General features: G+C 41.3%; 1 protein-coding gene across 1 annotated transcript in view; it reads right to left on the bottom strand.

Annotated features, from left to right (window-relative positions):
* LOC126285999 (zwei Ig domain protein zig-8-like) overlaps positions 1 to 20,468 on the bottom strand; it is a 138,659-nt gene that overhangs the window by 12,644 nt on the left and 105,547 nt on the right. The window contains exons 3-5 of the mRNA XM_049984880.1: positions 13,039 to 13,249; positions 11,611 to 11,738; positions 4,649 to 4,817 (exon numbers count right to left, since the gene is read on the bottom strand). Coding sequence (XP_049840837.1) covers positions 4,649 to 4,817; positions 11,611 to 11,738; positions 13,039 to 13,249 — 508 coding nt within the window. The remainder of the gene's footprint in view (positions 1 to 4,648; positions 4,818 to 11,610; positions 11,739 to 13,038; positions 13,250 to 20,468) is intronic.

Here is a 20,468-nt window from a genome sequence, read left to right on the forward strand (position 1 = left end):
TATCTGCTGACTGGAGGCTCCATCCTCCTGAATTCAAGGCCATTCTGTTTAAAAGAGAGCTACCTCATTACATTCATCCATAGTGTACAATAATGTCTTACAAACAAGTTGTTAGTAATAAAGAAGGCTAGTGCTACTTTGTTCATTTCTCACTGCAAGGCACTGCACATGCTACATACACTATATATACATTCGTTTGTGGTATAGCACTACACACACTATCAGCTAACGTGAGGAGCAGAGTGACAACGTTTTACTTTTAATTTTGTGTGCCCTTTACCTCCCACTTGGTAGCCTGACAAACTGATTTAGCATCACTCTATGACGTGTGCTGAGTTAAGTTCGAAAAGAGTATGAGAGGGGAAGTTTATCCAGTACTAAAAAAAAAACCTTGAAAGAACATAATACGAAAGTGTCCTGAAAAATGCTCCCAACCCCTTCTCCATGTTATAATCCTTTACTGTATACAAACTTTTTCTTGATGGGCACTTTTTAACTACATTTTCAAGTAAATTTGATTTAGTAAAATCATTATGTATGGGAAATTTATTGAACTGTACAGTTTTGTTCCTTGGTAAAAATTCTGCTTTGGGCCTTACATTTATTACATTTAGCGATTTGTAAGTTGAGTTTAGACATTTTTCCAGTGTCATGGATAGAGCTGTAGGAGCAGTGATTAGTGATGCTTTTTTTTCGCACACTTCTGACAGATACATGTACTCACATATTGTCAGTAAAATGTCCAGTTTTGACCAGAGCTTTATTACGAACATGTCTAATATTTTTCGTTAATAATCTTATAAGCTTTTTCTGTAGTAGGGAAACTGTGTTCACATCTTGTACATTAGTTCCCTGGAGAATAGTGACATAACTATGAACTGGAAGGACTTATTAAAAGTACTGTATGTAACTAAAGGACATTGGTTGTTTCACACCACTGACAAGAATCTATGGACATTACATGCTGCTTACGTTCGGTTTGCATATATACGTATTTCTGTCTTCACACTACTTCAGTTGAGAAAGATCTTCTTTTCTATATAGGTTGGTGTTTGTAATGGATACTGTAGAGGTGCCATCTACAATTAATTTAACAGTGTCACTTTTCCTCTTCAAACTGAAGTTGATGACATTTGTTTTCTTTATCTATGACGTCTCTTTACTGTGGATTGAGAAACAGTAATCTTGAAGTTTTCTTTTGCCTTCTCACTAAAGGGTTCTCTTATTTTCTCAGTGAATATAATATTTTCGTCCTCGGCAAATAGAGTTTTCTATACTGAATACCACTACTGGGAAATCATTGATGTATATCAAGAAAGCTTTGATTATAATACAGTGTACTGAGGAACTCCTATATTAATGTAGTTTGAGTACATTAAATGTTTTATATAAATATTATGACCAACACTATCAAAATCCTTACAATTAATTAATAATTTATTTATGATAAATTCTTTTTTTTAAAGAGCATTATGGACCACTTTGTGACTTCTACAGTGGCTGCGACTGTATCTGTACCACTTTAGAAACCAGAGCTTTGGTATTTTAGAAAGTATTGTTTATTCAAGTTATTCACATGTGTATTTTTGATAACTACCTAGTAATTTAGAGAACAATGAAAGCAGGGCAGTGAGCTGTCAGTTACATGTTTTCTGCATCACCTTTCTTTAGAAGCTCTTTATGTATGGTCTGTACCTGTTTAAAATACTCTGAAAATTTCTTTGATATGAATGACTCAATTATTACAGTTTCTAAAAGAGCCTATATATTCTGCATGAATTGTTTCACAGCTTTGTACTTTGCGTTTTACTCATCTTATTATTTTTAAATTTTGTGCTGTTTTACTAACTTAATAGTTAGTGCTTGGTAGTAACATGGTTGTACTTGGTGCATAATTACCGACATGTGCTACATTTCATTTTTGGAATGTACTGCTTCTTGTAATTTCCTATATGGTATTGATCATATATTACTCAACAGCAGACCCCCTTATCGGTATGATGTTACACATTTTCATTGTCTTTTCCTGCTTCCCCTTTAATGACGTTCCAGCCTGCTTTGACTTTTTCTATTCGTTATGTATTATTTTTCCAATAAATGACTTTTCTGCAGTAATCGGTGTCTTCCTGCAAATATTTTTGAAACTAAGATAGACATTTAAGAACTCTGACTCACCGAGACTCTTCTCCATGTAATCCATTGCCTTTTTGGAGACATTGAAACCAGTGTGGATACTGCTGGAAATGTATTTCTAAAGTTCACCTTAAGTAATGTTGACAAAATAAATTTGCTTTTACACTGATTTCTCTATACGCTTAATCCCAGTTCCTGTTTGCTAGATATCTAGAGAACTTTGTCTTACCGATCTCTTTTTGTTATGCCTGCCGTGTTCTGATTTGTTCCAGGTGCAATTTTACTGTAACTATTTGGAAGAAATACCCTGACAGCTCGAAATCTTTTACAGCTACATCATAATTTTCCCTAACGAACCTATCGACGTTTGCGCCCAAATGGGCGATTACTGCTGCAGCCACTGTATTGAACCTTGTCACTTTATTGCCCTAGACAGATATGATAAAACTCTCAGCGATGCTTATGAGGATATCACTAGTTTCATTTATGATATCTGTGTTTATTTTTAAGTCTGCACATAAAATAATGTTGTTTTTGTACATGAAAGTTGCGTTAATTTACTGAAACAAATGTCCACATTACCACAGTGTGGTTGATACACAGACGAATTCTTAACTTCTTGGTGATGTGAAGTCCTGTGAATTCAACAGCTGGGGTTTCAAAGCGTCTGTATTCACTTAAGGGGGTAGGACGTCAAACGGGCATCACAGGACATTTTAATTTCCAGTGCCTACACTTTTACAAATAAAGTCATAAAACTTTATAAGCATAATCTGGAAGGATTCAGAATTCACACTAATTTCAGTGGAAGTTCTAAAACGTAACAAAATAATTTTTTTACATGTGAAATTTCATAATTTTTCACTTACTTTTGGCTGCATTTGTCGCTATAGGTACACTTTTCTTCATAAGGTAGAGGGATTCTTCGATGAATTTTGCACAGCATACATCCCATACTTACAGGTGTATGAAAGTCTAGAATTTATTTAATTTATGAAAAAACGAATGAGCTGTTATATTTTAAACCTTATGTTTAGAAAAAACACAAATTTTATCGTTAATTACCACAATTTTTACCATAGTTTTTAATAGATTTGAAAAATTCTAGAGTTTCATACACCTTTAAGTATGGTTTGAATTATGTGCAAAATTCATCGAAGAATCTCTCTTAATTATGAAGAAAAGTGTACCTACTGCAACAAGTGCTGCCATTAGCAAGTGAAAAAATGATGAAATTTCACATGTAAAGAAAATTATTTTGTTATGTTTTCGAACTTCCACTGCATTGAGTGTGAATTCTGAATTATTCCTGGTCATGCTGACAAAGTTTTATGAATTTATTTGTAAAAGTATAAGCAGTGGAAATTAAAATGCCATGTTGTGCCTCTCCTGCTCCAAGTCGGCCCGTTTGACGTCCTACCCCCCTTAATTATTTAATGTTACGTCTTGATGTGAGTTGCGTTCCTTTTCTGATATTAATATATGATCCTTCATACTTTGAAGCAGTCCGACAGCGAGAGTCCCTCCCTTCGTAATACGATAATAGTCGTGTTGGATTTATTTGTCTGTACCAAAGCTGAGTAACACAAACTATTATGTAGTTCAAACACTGGAACAATTTCATATTGCTGTATTTCATTTTTTATTGATTGCATGGTTTGATGAAGGATTGTTAAGTCTGTGTAATGTCCCATGTTACTTTTTCTTTATGACATACAGTATGTGTGTGGTTTGTTGTGATTAAATCTATTTTGTTTTGGTTATTGCAGAATCTTTTAAACTGCTGGAGATACTCTTCAAGCAGGGGTAGATGTTTAATGACGTGGGACTATATGATTCCGAAGACCTCTTGGAAACGTCGCTTTCGATGCTGAGATACCTTTCAAATACTGTTGGGACCCTTTGTTATGCTGTTTAAGTTTAGGGGGAATACCAAGTAGGGGGAGGAAGGAGGAAGGAAGCGTAATAGAGTGGTCTCTGCTGTTTTGCAAGGCCACTGTGCCCGGGGTGGCGTAATGATTAGATCATCTGCCTACTAAGCAGGTGACCTGGGTTAGAATCCTAGGCTTTGTACCGATTTTGATTCTGGATGTCTAAATGACAGCAGAATGAAGAACAAACAGTTCAACTACTCTCTAGATTAATAGCGTCGGAAGAAAGTATGCCTGACTTTCGGTGTTTGCATCGAAGCACATCCCCCCCTCCCATTAACAACGAAAGGCTCGGACTTGTACGTTTACGTTGTATAAAAAAATATCCAGACGACTACATAATGACACAATGTAGTAGTGGAAAAGTTACACCTACGAACAGATAGGATAAAATGATGAAATTTATGCTTAATGCTGATGAAAATACAAAGTTTCACTCCAGCGATGGATGGAAGGCGGTCATAATGATTTTTCTCTACGACAAATTGTAGTTGTATCGCGTTACTGTGAACGACGCCAGTTAACGTCAACAGGTCAGCTTTTAATTGTATTTTGTAAACGTGAGCATGGAAGGTGGGCGTTACCCTTCAGAACGTGCACTCTGACGCTCTCGGGAGCGACGTTGGAGGGCGCACAGGTGTAGAGCCCCGTGTCCTCGGTGGACGCCTTCTGGATCAGCAGCCGGCTGGTGGTGGCGGCGCCCTTCTCCGTCACCAGGCTCACCCCTCCACGTGGCGAGTCGAAGTTTATCACCTGAGGCAACAGGTACGTATAGTGATCAAATAGAGTTATGTTTAACCGTGACTGCACGGTGAATGTTGGATTTTTGTAACGCTATGATGAATGTCACAGTGATGTTTTCGGTGAAAAATGGAATTATACAGTGAGGAAAAGAAGAAGGAATAATGTAAATGGAGTACATAAACAAAGGCCAGTGTACTGAAACATGAAACTTCCTTTCAGATTAAAACTGCGTACCTGACTAGGACTCGAACTCCGGATCTTGGCCTTTCACCGGCAAGTGCTCTACCAACTAAGCTTACCAAGCACGATTTAGGACCCGTTCTGACAGCTTCATTTCCTCAAATAGCGCGTCTGCTACCTTCCAAACTTCGGAGCAGTTCTCTGCGACCCTTGGGGGACTAGCACTCTGGGGTGATAGGATAGTCCAAGTTTCGTATCAGCGCACACTCCGCTGCAAAGTGAATGTTCATTCTGGACACATCCCACAAGCTGGAGCTAACCTATCTCTCCGCTGTATCCTTTCTTCCAGGAGTGCTAGTAATGCTCGGTTCGGAGCAGAACCTCTGTGATGTTTGGAACGTAGGAAAGGAGGCACTGGTGGAAGAAAAAAATCTGAGGACTGGTCGTGTCGCGTGCCTGGGTAGTTCGTTGGTAGAGCATTTACCAGTGAAAGGCCAAGGTCCTCAGTTTCAGACCACGGTAGAGTGAGAATTCATTTCGGTACTCGAACTTATCCTAGAGCAAGAATTTCACTTCTTGTGCAGTTTTCTGTGTTTGTTGAGCCACACCAAAGACTTAAATTTCATGAAAGAATAACAATTCCGAATAGAACTTGATTTGGGCTTACCTCCTGTGTCAGTTAACATTAAATTCCTTTAATCGTGTGCTTTGTGCAGTGGTAGCGGAATTTGGAGTAACGTTGCTCCCTGTCTATATTCTTGCCGGCCTTTAAACTGTGACAGGATCTTCGAGAATAAATGGAATTTTTGTAGTAAATTAATCCATTGTGAATGTGGTACCGTCGCAGGTTCGAATCCTGCCTCGGGCATGGATGTGTGTGATGTCCTTAGGTTAGTTAGGTTTAAGTAGTTCTGAGTTCTAGGGGACTGATGTCCACAGATGTTAAGTCCCATAGTGCTCCGAGCCATTTGAACCAATGTGGTACCGCTGTTTTGAAATTAATACTCAGCATTATATGGTGGACAATGGAAGTGATCCAAGAGTGACGTAGTTTAATAGATGTGGTTAGAACACCGTTTTTGATCAGTTATCATTCTTCAAATTGTATTGAGACTAATGGTAACGAAAGTATGATATGGAACAGCTACAAAATATGGCCAGCACAGTATTTAACGTTGCACAAAACACCTAAAACGCGTTTTGCAGCAGTTAATGACATCTGTGTTCATCATACTGTCAGATCACCTTACAAATTTGTACAGATTGTACCTGAAATGTGACAGAACTAACTTACAAACATTATATCTGAAAGGTGTTAGAATGAATAGTACTCAACTGCACGTAGCTGTATTTCTGGCGATGTTACAGTAAGTTGTCATTACTGCTTAAATTCTTTTACCGTAAAAAGCATAACCAGAACATTACCACACAGTATTGGAATAGAAATAAAGGTTTTTCGTCACAGAGAGGTATCTTCATTTGACCAGACAGACTATTGAGCAATCCTCGTTTCTTGAACGTTCCGTGATGACACTTATTGCTGTTACGTAACTGTTAAATTTTGTCAGTCATCCCTGTTTCATGAGGCAGTCCCAGAGTGCCGTTGTACTACACTTTCCCATTTCTTAAGCACATTACTTCTATTACTGCGCAAGCCCTATAACTAAAAAATATTTCAACTAAATAAGATCCTGTAGTGTCACAGACGTTGAAGACTGGCCAAATTCTTTCTGTTTGTAGGATTTTAGGTCACGAAATAAATGTTTTAAGATCCAGGTCAGTTTAAAGAAACTCGAAGCTTTCTATGGCAACAGTCTATCCGAAAAATGTGCTACGTTGCACTGGTACCCTTGCCTATGCACTACTATTACAAAAGTCGTGGAATATCGATAAGTACACATAAAAAGGTGGTGGTGTTCCGTACAAAAGGTATTGGTGGAGCTGTCATTTCTACTCAGGTGACTCATGTGAAACGATTTCCTACTTGATTATTGCCATATGATGGGAATTAACAGACTCTGAATGCGAAATGGTGGTTGGAACAAGATGTATCGAACATACAGTTCTGGAAATCGTTAAGGAACTCAATATTCCGAAACCCACAGTGTCAAGAGTATTCCGTGAACACCAAATTTCAGGCTCTACCTCTCACCACAGACAACGCAATGGCAGACAGCCTTCACTTAACGAAAGAGAGCAGCAACATTACGTGACCGAGGAAATCAACGTGGGTTTTACGACGAACACATCCGTTACAAAAGTGCGGCGAAATGTTTCGTTTATAAACTATGGTGGCAGACGACCGACACCAATGCCTTTGCTGACAGCACGACATCGCCTGCAGGACGTCTACTGAGCTCGTGGCCATATCGATTGGTCGCTAGACGACTGGAAAACCGTGGCCTGGTCATATGAGCTCTGATTTCCTTTGGTAAGAGCTGATGAAAGGGTTCGAGGGCGGTGCAGAACCGATGACGCCACGGATCCAGATTGTGAACAAGGCATTGTGCAAGCTCGTGATGGCTCCAAAATGGTGGAGGTTGTGTTCACACGGAATGGGCTGAGTTCTCTGCTCAAACTGAACCGACCATTAACCAGAAATATAAGAAATGTATTCGCAGTTTCAAATGTGGGAAACCATCAGCTGTGTAATGGGATGACAATGACAATTTGTACCGTATCGGCACTCGATTCCAGATTTCCCGTTTAACGCGAGCGGTCGCCTTATGATTGTCAACCAAGATACACGGCCAGACCCAAACATCCACATGTCGTCACCTATGTATCTGCAACCTGTCAACCTTTACTCGTACATCCATTATGTAGGCTCCGGTGCAGTGACACATTTTACTTGAAAGTACCTTGCCTGGTGTCGGCGGATAAATACGATACTGCATGCGTGTGTGAAGGAACTTTGCATTGTAATTCGGCATAAATCAAGCAGTGCAATATCGTATTTACCCGCAGACACTGGGCAAGTGACTTTCAAGTTCAGTGTCTGCCATGTACGGAAATATACACAATGAAATTACGAGTACAGGTACCTCGTGTAGGCGATACTATCGCTGTTTGTATGTGTAAATCTAGGTGTTCCATAATTTTTGTCATCTCAGTGTATATCCAGGTGTGACAGTGCAGTCTCACACGTATATATGAATGGAATCCTTCTAAAGAAAGCTCCAACTTTCTATAAATTGGTCAGAATTTTGAAAGATTTATTTCTTGGCCTAAGTGAATGACTTGTTTATGTATGGAGACTCGGTACAGACTGATGTAGCTATTACATCATTTCTCAGTTGTACCGAACGTTGTTCCAGTACTATTTACCTGTAGCTTTCAGTATTGTACCAAATCAGGTAAAGCAGATACCAGGCCGGACCCAGTGTAAAGGGAAGAGTCGCTTCTGACTCCATCCTTATCCATTTCAAGATAGTGCCGCATCTATATTATATTTGAGACCGACGAGACGTTGTACCCGGACCTAATTTATTGAAAGCTCAAGTGCGTTCCCATGAGCCTACGAAATCTGGGAATTGGTACGATTTTCTTTAATTTTAGCTTTTATCAGTGAGACGTTGGCTATTAACGTTTCACATGTAACTTCAATTCTTTGAAATGGAATTGGTCATTACATCCCAATATTCTCTATCTTCTTAAATAGCTACTCTAGAGAATCAGTTTTTGAATATTATTTATTGAATGTGTGTTATAGAAGTTTCAACTCTTATCAGGCTTCTGGAACTTGAATGGCGTATTTCTTTCTTGGTGGCATTTGGAGAAGGTTGAGTGCCCTGTGACCTACGTATTCCAATTAAAAGTAACTTACGATATTATGATTTTTGGCGCAACATTATTCCTGTCCAAGTTTGCGCTACATCTTTGCTGGTTCTGACATCGAATTTGGTAACTTGTAGCATACACAGCTAAGATAGCCTCAGTGACTGTGAAAGGCGCGATATGGGAGAGTTGATAGTATTCCTGGGGTAGTCTCGGGAAGCTTCACCTGTCGCCTGCCAGCCGTCTCACTAATATATCTCTTAGACTGGAGGCAGACAGTAACACCCGTCCTGCATCACCCGACCTTAAGCCCAATACGAACAAGAAATTTAATAATGGCCTACCCTAATTTAAGGTACTGTCATCTGACTAGGAGATCATTATTATTCTCTGATAAGAAGTGTACCTTCCTTGATGACAAGTAATGAGAGACACTACATGGAAAGTGAACACCCGCGACAGAGGTTCCATTCTAAATGAGCCACAAAGCGCATTAAAATATTTACGCCACTGGGAAACGAGACAATCAGTTCCTCTTCCGTAGAAGGCGGTCCGCTGCTGACGGATCCACCAACTGCACCAATTCTTACACTTCCTCACTCGACTGAAATTGAGGTCCACGCATGATATTCTTCAGGTCGCCAAAGATTACAAAATGACGTTGTGAAAAATCCGGGCTGTACGGAGGATGTTCCGACAGCATTCCTGGGCGGTTTGACGTTACAGCCCGTCTCATGTTGTGCAAAGTTTTTCTCACAGCGTTGCGTATTGATTGTGCTTCCATTTTCGAGGAATTCGACGAGTAGAGGAAGCATCCTGTTGCTCAAAAACACCCGTCCCCACACTGTCAAACGTACGCAGATTTGTTTGGGAAGCACTGCAACGTCCTCCGTACAGCCCTGATCTTCCACCGTGTAATTTTCATACCTTTGGCGCGACCTGAATAAGACATGCGTGGACTTTGGTTTCAGTCAGATGAAGAAATACAGAAGTAGTTCTCGTTGTTAATCCGTCAGCGGCCGACAGCGTTCCACGAAACAGGAATTGATCGTCTCATCGCCGAATGGGATAAATGTCACAATGCGTATGGTGATTAATTTTTAATGGGACCTTTCTATGGTCCCGTTATGGCAGGTGTTCAGGTTTCATTTGAGTGTCTCTTATGCATTAGATGGGTTTCTCTTTTGGGAACAGATCAAAATTCAAACACCTGCATTTGAATGACGTGGATGATATTATTCGTTTCATACTAGCCATACTTGTCCCAAAAAGTGAGAAAGAGTTATGTTAAATATTAGAATTCCAGTACGAAGTTTTAATGACTACATTACTTCCCCAGTTAAACTCTTCATTTCATTACCTTACATGAACCGCAATTCCATCCCACAGTGAGCACGTCTACAATTGTATGTGTTAGATGATGAACATTACATTTATATAAAATACAATAGAATAATAGAATAACTTTGGGCAATAAAATAATTTAGTATCAATATTTGAGTACATAAATAAGTGACTAGCGAGCAGAGCTGCATCTAACCGTCCGACAGAAGGTAACATCAAGAACAGCTTTTAGAATCGTCCGTCACTTCAGTAATTCAAGTTGCACAACAGGAAGTTAAATTCAGCGTTGAGCTTCAATACAGCATTAAGAAAACCCTTAATCCTCTTGAAAATATGTTTACGCCCTTATTCCATTCCTTTCTGCATCAACGTGCTCGCAAACACACACACATTCTCTCTCTCTCCCTTCCTCTCCCCCCCCCCCCCCGCTTTCTCTATCTCTCTCTCTCTCTCCCTCTCTCTCTTAAATGAAACTATTATTCTCTGTCCGTAAGTTATGTCACAGATTTTCTCTAAGTACGCAAACGTAGTTATTTGTATAGTTTTCAGTTTACTCACAGTTTACTCTTAGGTACTCCAACTTTCTCTCTTTAAAATTGCTATTACTTCATTATAACAAATGTTTATTACTTAAATCAGTTAGAAATTTGGTCATTATTGTATTTATTCACTGAACAATAAGCTTGTGTTTGTTTCGAGAAGCTCCTCTCTTAATTCGTCCTTCATTTTTGAAATGTCAGCATCTGTTGGTTGCCAAATGTTCTAGTTTTTCAGTAGTCATTTATTTCTGTCTCAGTATATTTACTAAATGGTAGTAAGATACCTGAATTTACCTTCACAGTCAGCCTTTTCATCATCAAGATACTTTCTAATTTTCAGTTATTCAGACATATTACTCTTTAGGTCTTTGTAGTTATGTATTATGTGTTCTGTATCTTTTTGTATCCTTCTTTTAACTTCAGTATTTGCAGCTTTTAACCTTAATAATAGCAAGTATCTTTTCCTTTAATCGTATTCTAATTTATATGCCAACACCTCATCTCCTCACAGGAAGAACATTAACCCCTCTTCTCACAATACTAGCTATAGTCCGATTACCCTGGAGATTTCTTTGCCACAGGTACATTTTTTACAGTTGAGGAGACTCTGCCAAGACTGACGCAATAGGAAAACTGTGTTTTCAACACACCGACGTCTGTAGACACTCATTCCTTCACAGCTGTTCTACTTTAAATATTTACTTTTTTGAAAACACAATACAAGACCAAGGGAAGGCAGCAGCAGCACTTCTTTTCTCCTCTTCAATAATTTGGTTGTTATTGCAACGAGAGTAATTTCCTTTCTTAAGTCAGTTGTAAAGTTTACGTCACTTTCTTCCTAATAAGAGAAGTTCCTATACCTAATTCATTACAGCCTTCTCATCTGTAAGCAATCGAGAAAAGAGATTTCTTAATAGAGGCAAAGACAAATCTCTGAGAGAAGGCTACTTGAGGACACCCACCTGCCCGTTGTGCCTCCAGAGCACTGTGGAGGGAGGCTCTGGTGCGTAGGTGACAAGGCACGTCAGGTTGATGGTGCTCCCGGCGTTGATGAACAAGTCCGGTCCTCCCAGGATTTCCGTCAAAGGTTCTGCGGCAGAAAAGTGTCACAGTCCAGATTCAGGAACGCTATTCCTGCAGCAATTACACGAAAACGTAAGTGACTAATAGGAAATACTTTTTTTTTTAAAAAAAAAGGTATAAATTTCAGATACCTAGATATAATACGTCTATAGAAAAGAATCCTTTGCCCTACAGATTACAGACATCGATTCAATTATTTGTGAGACATGAAGAGAATATGTGGTCATCTTCAGGATTTGTATGCTGTATAATATCGACATTAACTATTAGCTGCATGGTAATAAGTAATGTAATGTTTTCAGGCAATGGGAGACCACATTCAAGTGATGGTAAACGAGTAAGTTATGTTGCCCAGGCGTAGCATTATTCGTTAGGTACAAACTGTGAAACTTATTCGTTAACCTGATAAACGGTGTTACTGTGGATCAAAAGAATTCATTATTGTCAATAAACATTGTGTGCAGCAGTTACGGGCGTCCTCCTTTCTGGCAATAACAAGTGCTGTGTGTGGTAAAATGCTGTTATCATAAGAGGAAATTATGAAAAAACGAATCGTGAGATTAAGGAAAGTAGATCAGTGTACAGTTTTGACAAATGAAATAAACCTATTTACCAAAGAAATTTACCTCGAAGGTTTATTGCCATTGTCGAAAATCAAAAGAATTGTGAAGAAATTTCACAAAAATGTTGAGCTATTCTTCATGAATATTCATTCCATGGTTTTCAGAGAGGGTCATTCTATGCTTGGCACTAATGTACTGACTGTTCGCTTACAATCCATACTTACTCGAGAAAAATTCTCTATTTATGTTAAGAGCAGTTTTTGAAATAAACCAATACTTTTTTAGAATCGTTACCACACACATTATAGAAAAACTGATAACTAGAGGAGGAAACCATATTGGAATTTGGCACGATTCCCTCAGGAGGACGTCGAAGAACTCAATCAATGCCAAGCCGAACGGCTACTTGCGTAAGGGCCAGAGAAGTACCAACGCTTAGCTGACTTGTTCAATTTATGAAGTTCTTTCTCTTCGAAAAATCATCAAATTTCTCTGAAATTATAATCGTGTGTATGTCTTAGATGTACATCACATCTACCCATTTCTGTCCCATCCCAGTATTTCCTTCATGTTCCGAATTTTCTTATCTTAGAGTGTATATTCACTGGTCTCATAACGTCTAGTGATTATTAGTGCCACTCAAACGGCTGCGTTCATGACAAAATTTACTTTTATCCCTTTTTAGTGCGATTAAAACAACGCAGAAACTATTAATTTTCCACACAGTGTACTGCCTTTGCGTACCTACAACGTTCAGGAAGAACTGATGGCCGATGGGCGGCGTGGTGCTGATCTGGCACTCGTAGACGCCGGAGTCCTTCTTCTGCGGGTACCGGATGCGCAGCATCCAGTCCTCCGAGTGCGGCGAGTGCACGGCCTCGAAGCGCTGGTCACTGGTGTACGTGTAGCGACCCACCGTCAGCAAGTGTATGTCGCGGTGCCGCACCCAAGAAACCTGGAAGGCAGCAGTTCCGTTTCAGTTTACAATGCGAAGCTAGTGAATTGAAGTATTTAGGTGCGAACAACGATTTAAGCGATAATTGCAGTGTCTCATATTACCGAATGTTTATGTAATTTGAGACAAGCTCGGTGCTCTCTCTCTGGCTCTGAGCACTATGGGACTGAACATCTATGGTCATCAGTGCCCTAGAACTTGGAACTGCTTAAACCTAACTAAGCTAAGGACAACACACAACACCCAGCCAGCACGAGGCAGAGGAAATCCCTGACCCCGCCGGGAATCGAACCCGGGAACACGGGCAAGCTAGGTGCTTTGATCAAGAAAAGTTAATAAACACACAGTCCTTTAAAATATGTAAGAAACCGCGGTAACATTTCGTTATATTTCAAGACAACATTAATGAAAACTACTATAAATAGTGGTAAGTGTGATAAAAATAAAATAAATGAGCTCGTGCTAAAACTAAATGAAACCGGATTGATAAGAAAAATTAAAGGAGAGTTACTATGAAAAAATGAACAACAGAGAATTTCGTAATGAAATTAGTCGAAGAGGCTACTGGAGTATTCCTTATATTAGTGACTGCTGTTTCGTAGAAAATAATCGTATTCGAATTGTTGTGTACCAATTCTCATGACAAAATTTAACATTAATTCGCGTGCCTTTCGATGATTTCCAGTGTGTCCTTCCGTACACAACATGAGAAATTAAATGTTGCAGAAAACGTCACTATGTACAATAATGCACTAATATTAATACAGAAACGTTAATGAAATAGTCTGAACCACTATCATATAACCATGCCATAATACACCTATAGTCACTATGGATTACACGACTTCAATTTTCGATTTATTCGCTCTTTAAAATCTTGATTTTCTTTCCAATACATATAAACTATTCCACTGCGTAACTCCTCTCTCGAAACATATCTTGAATCTGTGTTAAGGAGCTTCTATGGCCCATCGAAAAGAGTCCATTCGGTCAGGATTTCTGCGTGTCGTAGTTAATTATCTTCCTTTCTACCTTGAGAACTGAGGATGTTCTGGCGTAACCACAGGCACCGGAATGTAGAGGAGGAACACAAGACCAGAGAAAGACATGAGGCGACGTCGGCCAATAGCGCGCTGACCAGGACGTCACCACGATAGGAGCGGCATCTATCCGAAGTGAACGTAAGCACCACTCCTTTCAGATCGGTTCAGTATACGGACATTAGTGGACAGGATTCGCAGAGTATTAACACGACCTAGCAGAGAGTGCTGCGATATCAGATTGTAGTGATCCATATCTATTGATTGTTTGAATATAGCGCATAGCAAGGACTCGGATTTATGTTGCATGGCCGCGCGGAATTAGCCAAGATGTCTAGGGCGCTGCAGTCACGGACTGTGTGGCTGGTGCCGGCGGAGGTTGGAGTTCACCCTCGGTCATGGATGTGTGTGTTTGTCCTTAGGATAATTTAGTTTAAGTAGTGTGTACGCTTAGGGAATGATAACCTTAGAAGTTAAGTCCCGTAGGATTTCACACACATTTGAACATTTTTATGTTGCATATCGCGCATCGCTTGCGACATCATTATACATTCAAGTTAAGTATTGTCAACCTGATTTATTGAAATAAGCCTACTAATGTTATTTGCTTGAATTGTTGTGTAGCATTCCGAGAACGCAGCATCCTTTAGTCACCCTATATGCGACGAGTGGGCAGGACCCCATATTTGGCGACGAAAACTCAACATTTGACGACGAGAATCCGCCGAATCCAGTGCCTCATTGGCATGGACTTTTTTATGATTCTTTGTTGGCACCTTGAGTTTCTCTTGCCTTTACTTTGCAGAGGCCCTTCATTGCTTTAACACTTTCTTGTCGTTTTGTTAATCAGTATTTTCAAGTGGACTTTGCAGAGATTTTCGTTGCTTTAGTCCCTACGTTGATTACTTCCCTTGTCTATTTGTTACATTTGTGTCTTCCTACATTCCCACTCCACGAGTCACGTCCCCAACTCATGCGCGGCAGCTGAAAGTGTTAGATGCCACACAGCTCATGCAGATGATTGTTTCAGATGCGGTATATGTCTACACTGCTCAACACGGTGTAGCAGCTACTGGCCAACGCTGCGCGCCCGACAGAGCAATCACCACCTACTACAACTACTATACCACGTTTCGACAGTTTTGTGGACAAGAATAAGAATGGATTGAGTGGTTACATCCATTTCAGGCACACCTAATAGCCCACAATGTTACAGGTACTGTGTAACTTCTATTACTTTAATCCACAGTAGGAAGTGCCGTGTTCATATTAATTAAAAAACTCTTTCCTAACGCCACTCTGAGTTAAGTTTGCTACGACCAGGTTATTGCATTGTTAACCAACTATTATGGCCAACAACTGAAAGTGATAGCAGCTAGGTACCAATTCTGCAATTGCAAAAAACGGTCAACTTAAACTAATCGCGAGTGGGTAACTGATTTTCAGGGTATTACTACGAACTGCATATTTAAATGTACTTGCGGTTCTTTATATTCAAATATTATGTTGCATGATGTGAACGTGTACAGTGTATCGGATGTCAAACTCAGAGAACAGATTTTGAAACAGCCGATTCCATCATTTCAGCAGGTGGTGCAAATACTAGAGCAGTACGTTTCCGGTGCCTTGCCACCTCATACATTTGAGCGGCCAGCTATTTGTCGGATTGAGTCACTTGCTAGTGATCGCCCCATTCCGTACTGGCGGCGTGCGCTAGCCACACCGAGTAAACCATGTTCGACGGCGCACAAGCAGTTCGCTACACAGGTGGCTACACAGGCGAACAGAATTAAGTCTCGCCCTAGGTGTTATTCACGCACAAACGCCAAGATTGCCCCTCCAGACCAGCTCAGTGTTACACTTGTGGTAGGAAAGGATATGTGCAGTTCGCATGTTTGCAATGGAGCTAGTATAAGTATTCGGCCCACTCACAAAATTCTAGTCACAAGGCCCATGTCAATAATGCAGTATTATCCAAGGCTGCATCTAAAAGACATACAGTTTCTACAATGATACGCCACTCAAACTAAGTTTTTGTTCATTTACTTATTTGTGGGACATGGGTGCCTTTGCCACAATGCTAAATCGTCACACCTATGATCTTTTACGCTCCCCACGTTTGTCTAAAGCTCACATACAACTGACTGCTTATAGTGGACAAGGCATTCCCATTCTCGGAACATTTACTTTGCATGCCTTGTATCGCTCACATACCTGAACAGTGACATTTACAGTGCTACAATCAAGTGAGTGTGATAACATATTTGGTCTTGATTCGTTTGATTTGTTTGACACAGCTAACAATTTTTTGCACATATTATGCGAAAAGACAATGCTCAGTAGAAATTATGCCAGGCGACAACTGTTCCCGTTGCATTACAGGACAAAGTCGCTGCTGAACTTAAAGAATTACAAGATAATGGAGTTATTGCGCTCATCTCAACTAGATAGTGGGCAATTCCACTTGATTTGCTCCCCAAACCTTCAGGTGTAATTTTTTCGCCTCTGTGTTGACTTTGAGTCTACAGTCAACCCACAAACTGTCATAGATGCTTCTCCTTTACCACGGCGGGTCAGGGATTTTCTCTGCCTCGTGATGACTGGGTGTTGTGTGGTGTCCTTAGATTAGTTAGGTTTAAGTAGTTCTAAGTTTCCAGAATGAGATTTTCACTAGTTCCAAGTTCTAGGGGACTGATGACCATAGATGTTAAGTCCCATAGTGCTCAGAGCCATTTGAACCTTTACCACGCCCAGAGGATCTCATGGAGAATTTAGGCGCTGGACGCATTGTTTAGCGCGACGCTAATCTTCAAACACCGCCCGATCTAAAATTGCAAAGAGTTTGTGTACTCAATACCCATTTGAGTATGTTTAAATATTTGTGTTTGCCTTTTTGCAGTGCTTCTCCACCCGCCATTTTTCAAATGGTTCAAATGGCTCTGAGTACTATGCGACTTAACTTCTGAGGTCACCAGTCGCCTAGAACTTAGAACTAATTAAATCTAACTAACCTGAAGACATCACGCACATCCATGCCGGAGGCAGGATTCGAACCTGCGACCGTAGCGCTCGCTGGGTTCCAGACTGTAGCGCCTAGAACCGCACGGCCACTCCGGCCGGCGCCATTTTTCAACGGTATTTGGAACAGCTGACTTCACAAGTGCCAAACTGATCAAAATACTTAGAAGATATTGTCGTAGCAGGTCGTACTCCTACAGCGCATATTTCAAATTTAGGACTAAAGTGTAGACCGGACAAGTGTAATTTTTTTAAACCTGAGTTGCAGTATCTTGGTCATGTCAAACACTCAAGGTGTACATCCTCTTCAGACGCATTTGTTAGCCTTTCGAGATTTGCCAGTTCCTCGCAATACCATGGAAATACAGTCACTTTTAGCGAAAATGAACCATTGCACTCGGTTCATACCGAATGCTGCATTAATCGCTGCTCCATTGCATTGTTTGCTTCACAAGAAAGTCCCCTTTGTTTGAGCAGATGAGTGCCAAAAAGATTTTCAAAAACTTAAAGGTGTATTGCTCAGTGATCGATGCTTAGTTCACTTTGATCCTGGTAAACCAGTTGTGTTGCAAGTTGACACTTCCTCTTTTGGAATCGATGCAGTGCTTTCACACAGAATTGGTGCTAAAGACAGCCCTATTGCTTCTGCATCAAAAGTGTTGTCCATACCTCAGTGTAACTATTCACAAATTGAAAAAGAGGCTTTGGTTATTGTGTATGGTGTCACCAAATTCAACCATTGGTTGTATGGCAGAAAATTCTACTTAGTCACTGATCACAAGCCATTGCAGTCCTTGTTTCATATGGCGAAACCGGTTGCCGTACGAATTGCCCAAAAGTTGCAAATATGGGCTTTGTTGTTAACACCAGTAGGAGATTAACAGCTGTACCTGGTAATGTGGACGCTCTTTAACGTCTTCCGACTCACAATTACACTGGCATTGACGCTTCTGGTGCATCTTGTTGTCACATCGCGGCTCGTGATTCTGAACTGATTCAGTCTTTTCTGTTGAACTTTAAGAAAATTGCACAAGCCACGGAAGCTGATCGAGATTTGAACATTTCACTCAAGTACATTCACACATCTTGGCCTCGTTCCTTGCATAGAATAAAGAATTCTGTAGTGTGTCGATAGTTTGCAGGTCGGCATAGTCTCGCTGTACAAGGTGTGATTCTTGTTCGGAATGACAATGGACAGTCACTTATGTTGATACCAAAGCCTTGCAAAAAGAACTAAAGAACTGTTGCAGTTACTTCACCAAGGACGCTGTGGGACTGTTCGTACGAAACAGTTAGGGTGTCGAGACTGAACACGGCAGGGTATGGACGGTCACATAGAACAGATGACGTCATCGTGTCACACATGTTCGGAAAATCAGACCGCTTCGCCACAAAAATTATCTGCTTGGCCTAAGTCACAGTCGCTATGGCAATGTGTACACATAGACTTTACGGGACCTTTCTGGAACACCCGGTGGTTGATTGTTGTTGACTCGCATAACAAGTTTCCTTTTGCTGTGAAAGTGAACTCAACAACGTCACGTTGCACAATTCAGGTGTCGTCATCGATTTTTTGCCTAGAAGGCTTACCTGAAGTAATGGTGACAGACAACGGTCCTCAGTTCACGTCAAATGAATTTGAAACATTCCGTGAATGCAGTAGCACTCAGAATCTAATTAGTGCACCGTTCCATCCGTAGTCAGACGGAAAAGTGGAACGTTTTGTCACAACCTGCAAGCAGCATATGGCCAAACTTCGCTCCGCACACACCAGGGACCCAGTGCAGCAGTTTCTTGCCTCATATCGTTCGCACTGACGAGATGCACCATCGGCGGTGGAACTGCTTCGCGGACGGCACCATCGGACACTGCTCCACCTGCTCCATCCTACTCAGCATCCGGCGCGCAAGGAAGGCCACAAGTGTTGCTTCGCGCCGCATAATATTGTCTTTTACAGGGTTTTTAGAGGCAGCAGATGGTGGGTGCGAGGCGAGATTGTCCGTCGACTTGGCACAAGCATGTATCTTCTTTCAGGTCCAAATGGTTTGTAGTCTCTGTCATGTGCCCGATGGTCTTTCGCTTGCCCCAGATTCACGGGTCGGAGGAGGGCAGTGCGGCCACAGCAGCCGCCAGAAGGCGTCACCACGACACTGCTAGACGACCCCAATGAGACGCAGCCTTCGCCTCCTCCGCCACCTCTCGTCCTACCGATGGAGCTGGACCAGCCCACACCGCAGCAGCTAGTCGCTGCCCTCTTCATTTGTTTCATGGCAGCGGGAGATGGACGCATACCCTTCTGGTCGTTTTCCGGTGAGACGTTTCCGCCTGAGCGCAGGCCGGATGGCGAGGTACGACGGGAAGCTTAACGTCCCCTGCAGCCACTTCTTCTGGCCAGAAGATGCGCCCACACTCCTACCTCCCCCACCATGATCGCACTCCCTGCACGACGACGGTCCGTCGCTTTGGGACGGAGGAATGATCTGGCATAACCACAAGCGCCGGAGCGAAGAGGAAGAACGCAAGGCTAGAGAAGACCGTGACGAAACTTCGGCCAACGGCGCGCTGACCAGGACGTCACCACGATAGGAGTGGCATCTAATTGAATTTAAGCGCTTCTCCTGCAAGATCGGCTTTGTATACGGACATTAGTGGACAGGATTCGCAGAGTATTAGCACGGCCTAGCAGAGAGTGCTACGATATCAGAGTGTAGTGATCCATATCTACTGATTGTTTGAAAATTACGCATAGCAAGGACTCGGATTTATGTTGCATGTCGCCCAATGCTTGCGACGCCATTATACACTGAAGTTAAGTCAACCTAATTTACTGAAATAAAACTACTAATGTTATTTGCAACATACTTTAGCCACCCTATATGCGATGAGTGGGCAGGACCCCACTGTTGTATACATACACTCCTGGAAATGGAAAAAAGAACACATTGACACCGGTGTGTCAGACCCACCATACTTGCTCCGGACACTGCGAGAGGGCTGTACAAGCAATGATCACACGCACGGCACAGCGGACACACCAGGAACCGCGGTGTTGGCCGTCGAATGGCGCTAGCTGCGCAGCATTTGTGCACCGCCGCCGTCAGTGTCAGCAGTTTGCCGTGGCATACGGAGCTCCATCGCAGTCTTTAACACTTGTAGCATGC

This window comes from Schistocerca gregaria, chromosome 1, assembly GCF_023897955.1.
Source record: "Schistocerca gregaria isolate iqSchGreg1 chromosome 1, iqSchGreg1.2, whole genome shotgun sequence".
Lineage (NCBI taxonomy): Eukaryota > Metazoa > Arthropoda > Insecta > Orthoptera > Acrididae > Schistocerca > Schistocerca gregaria.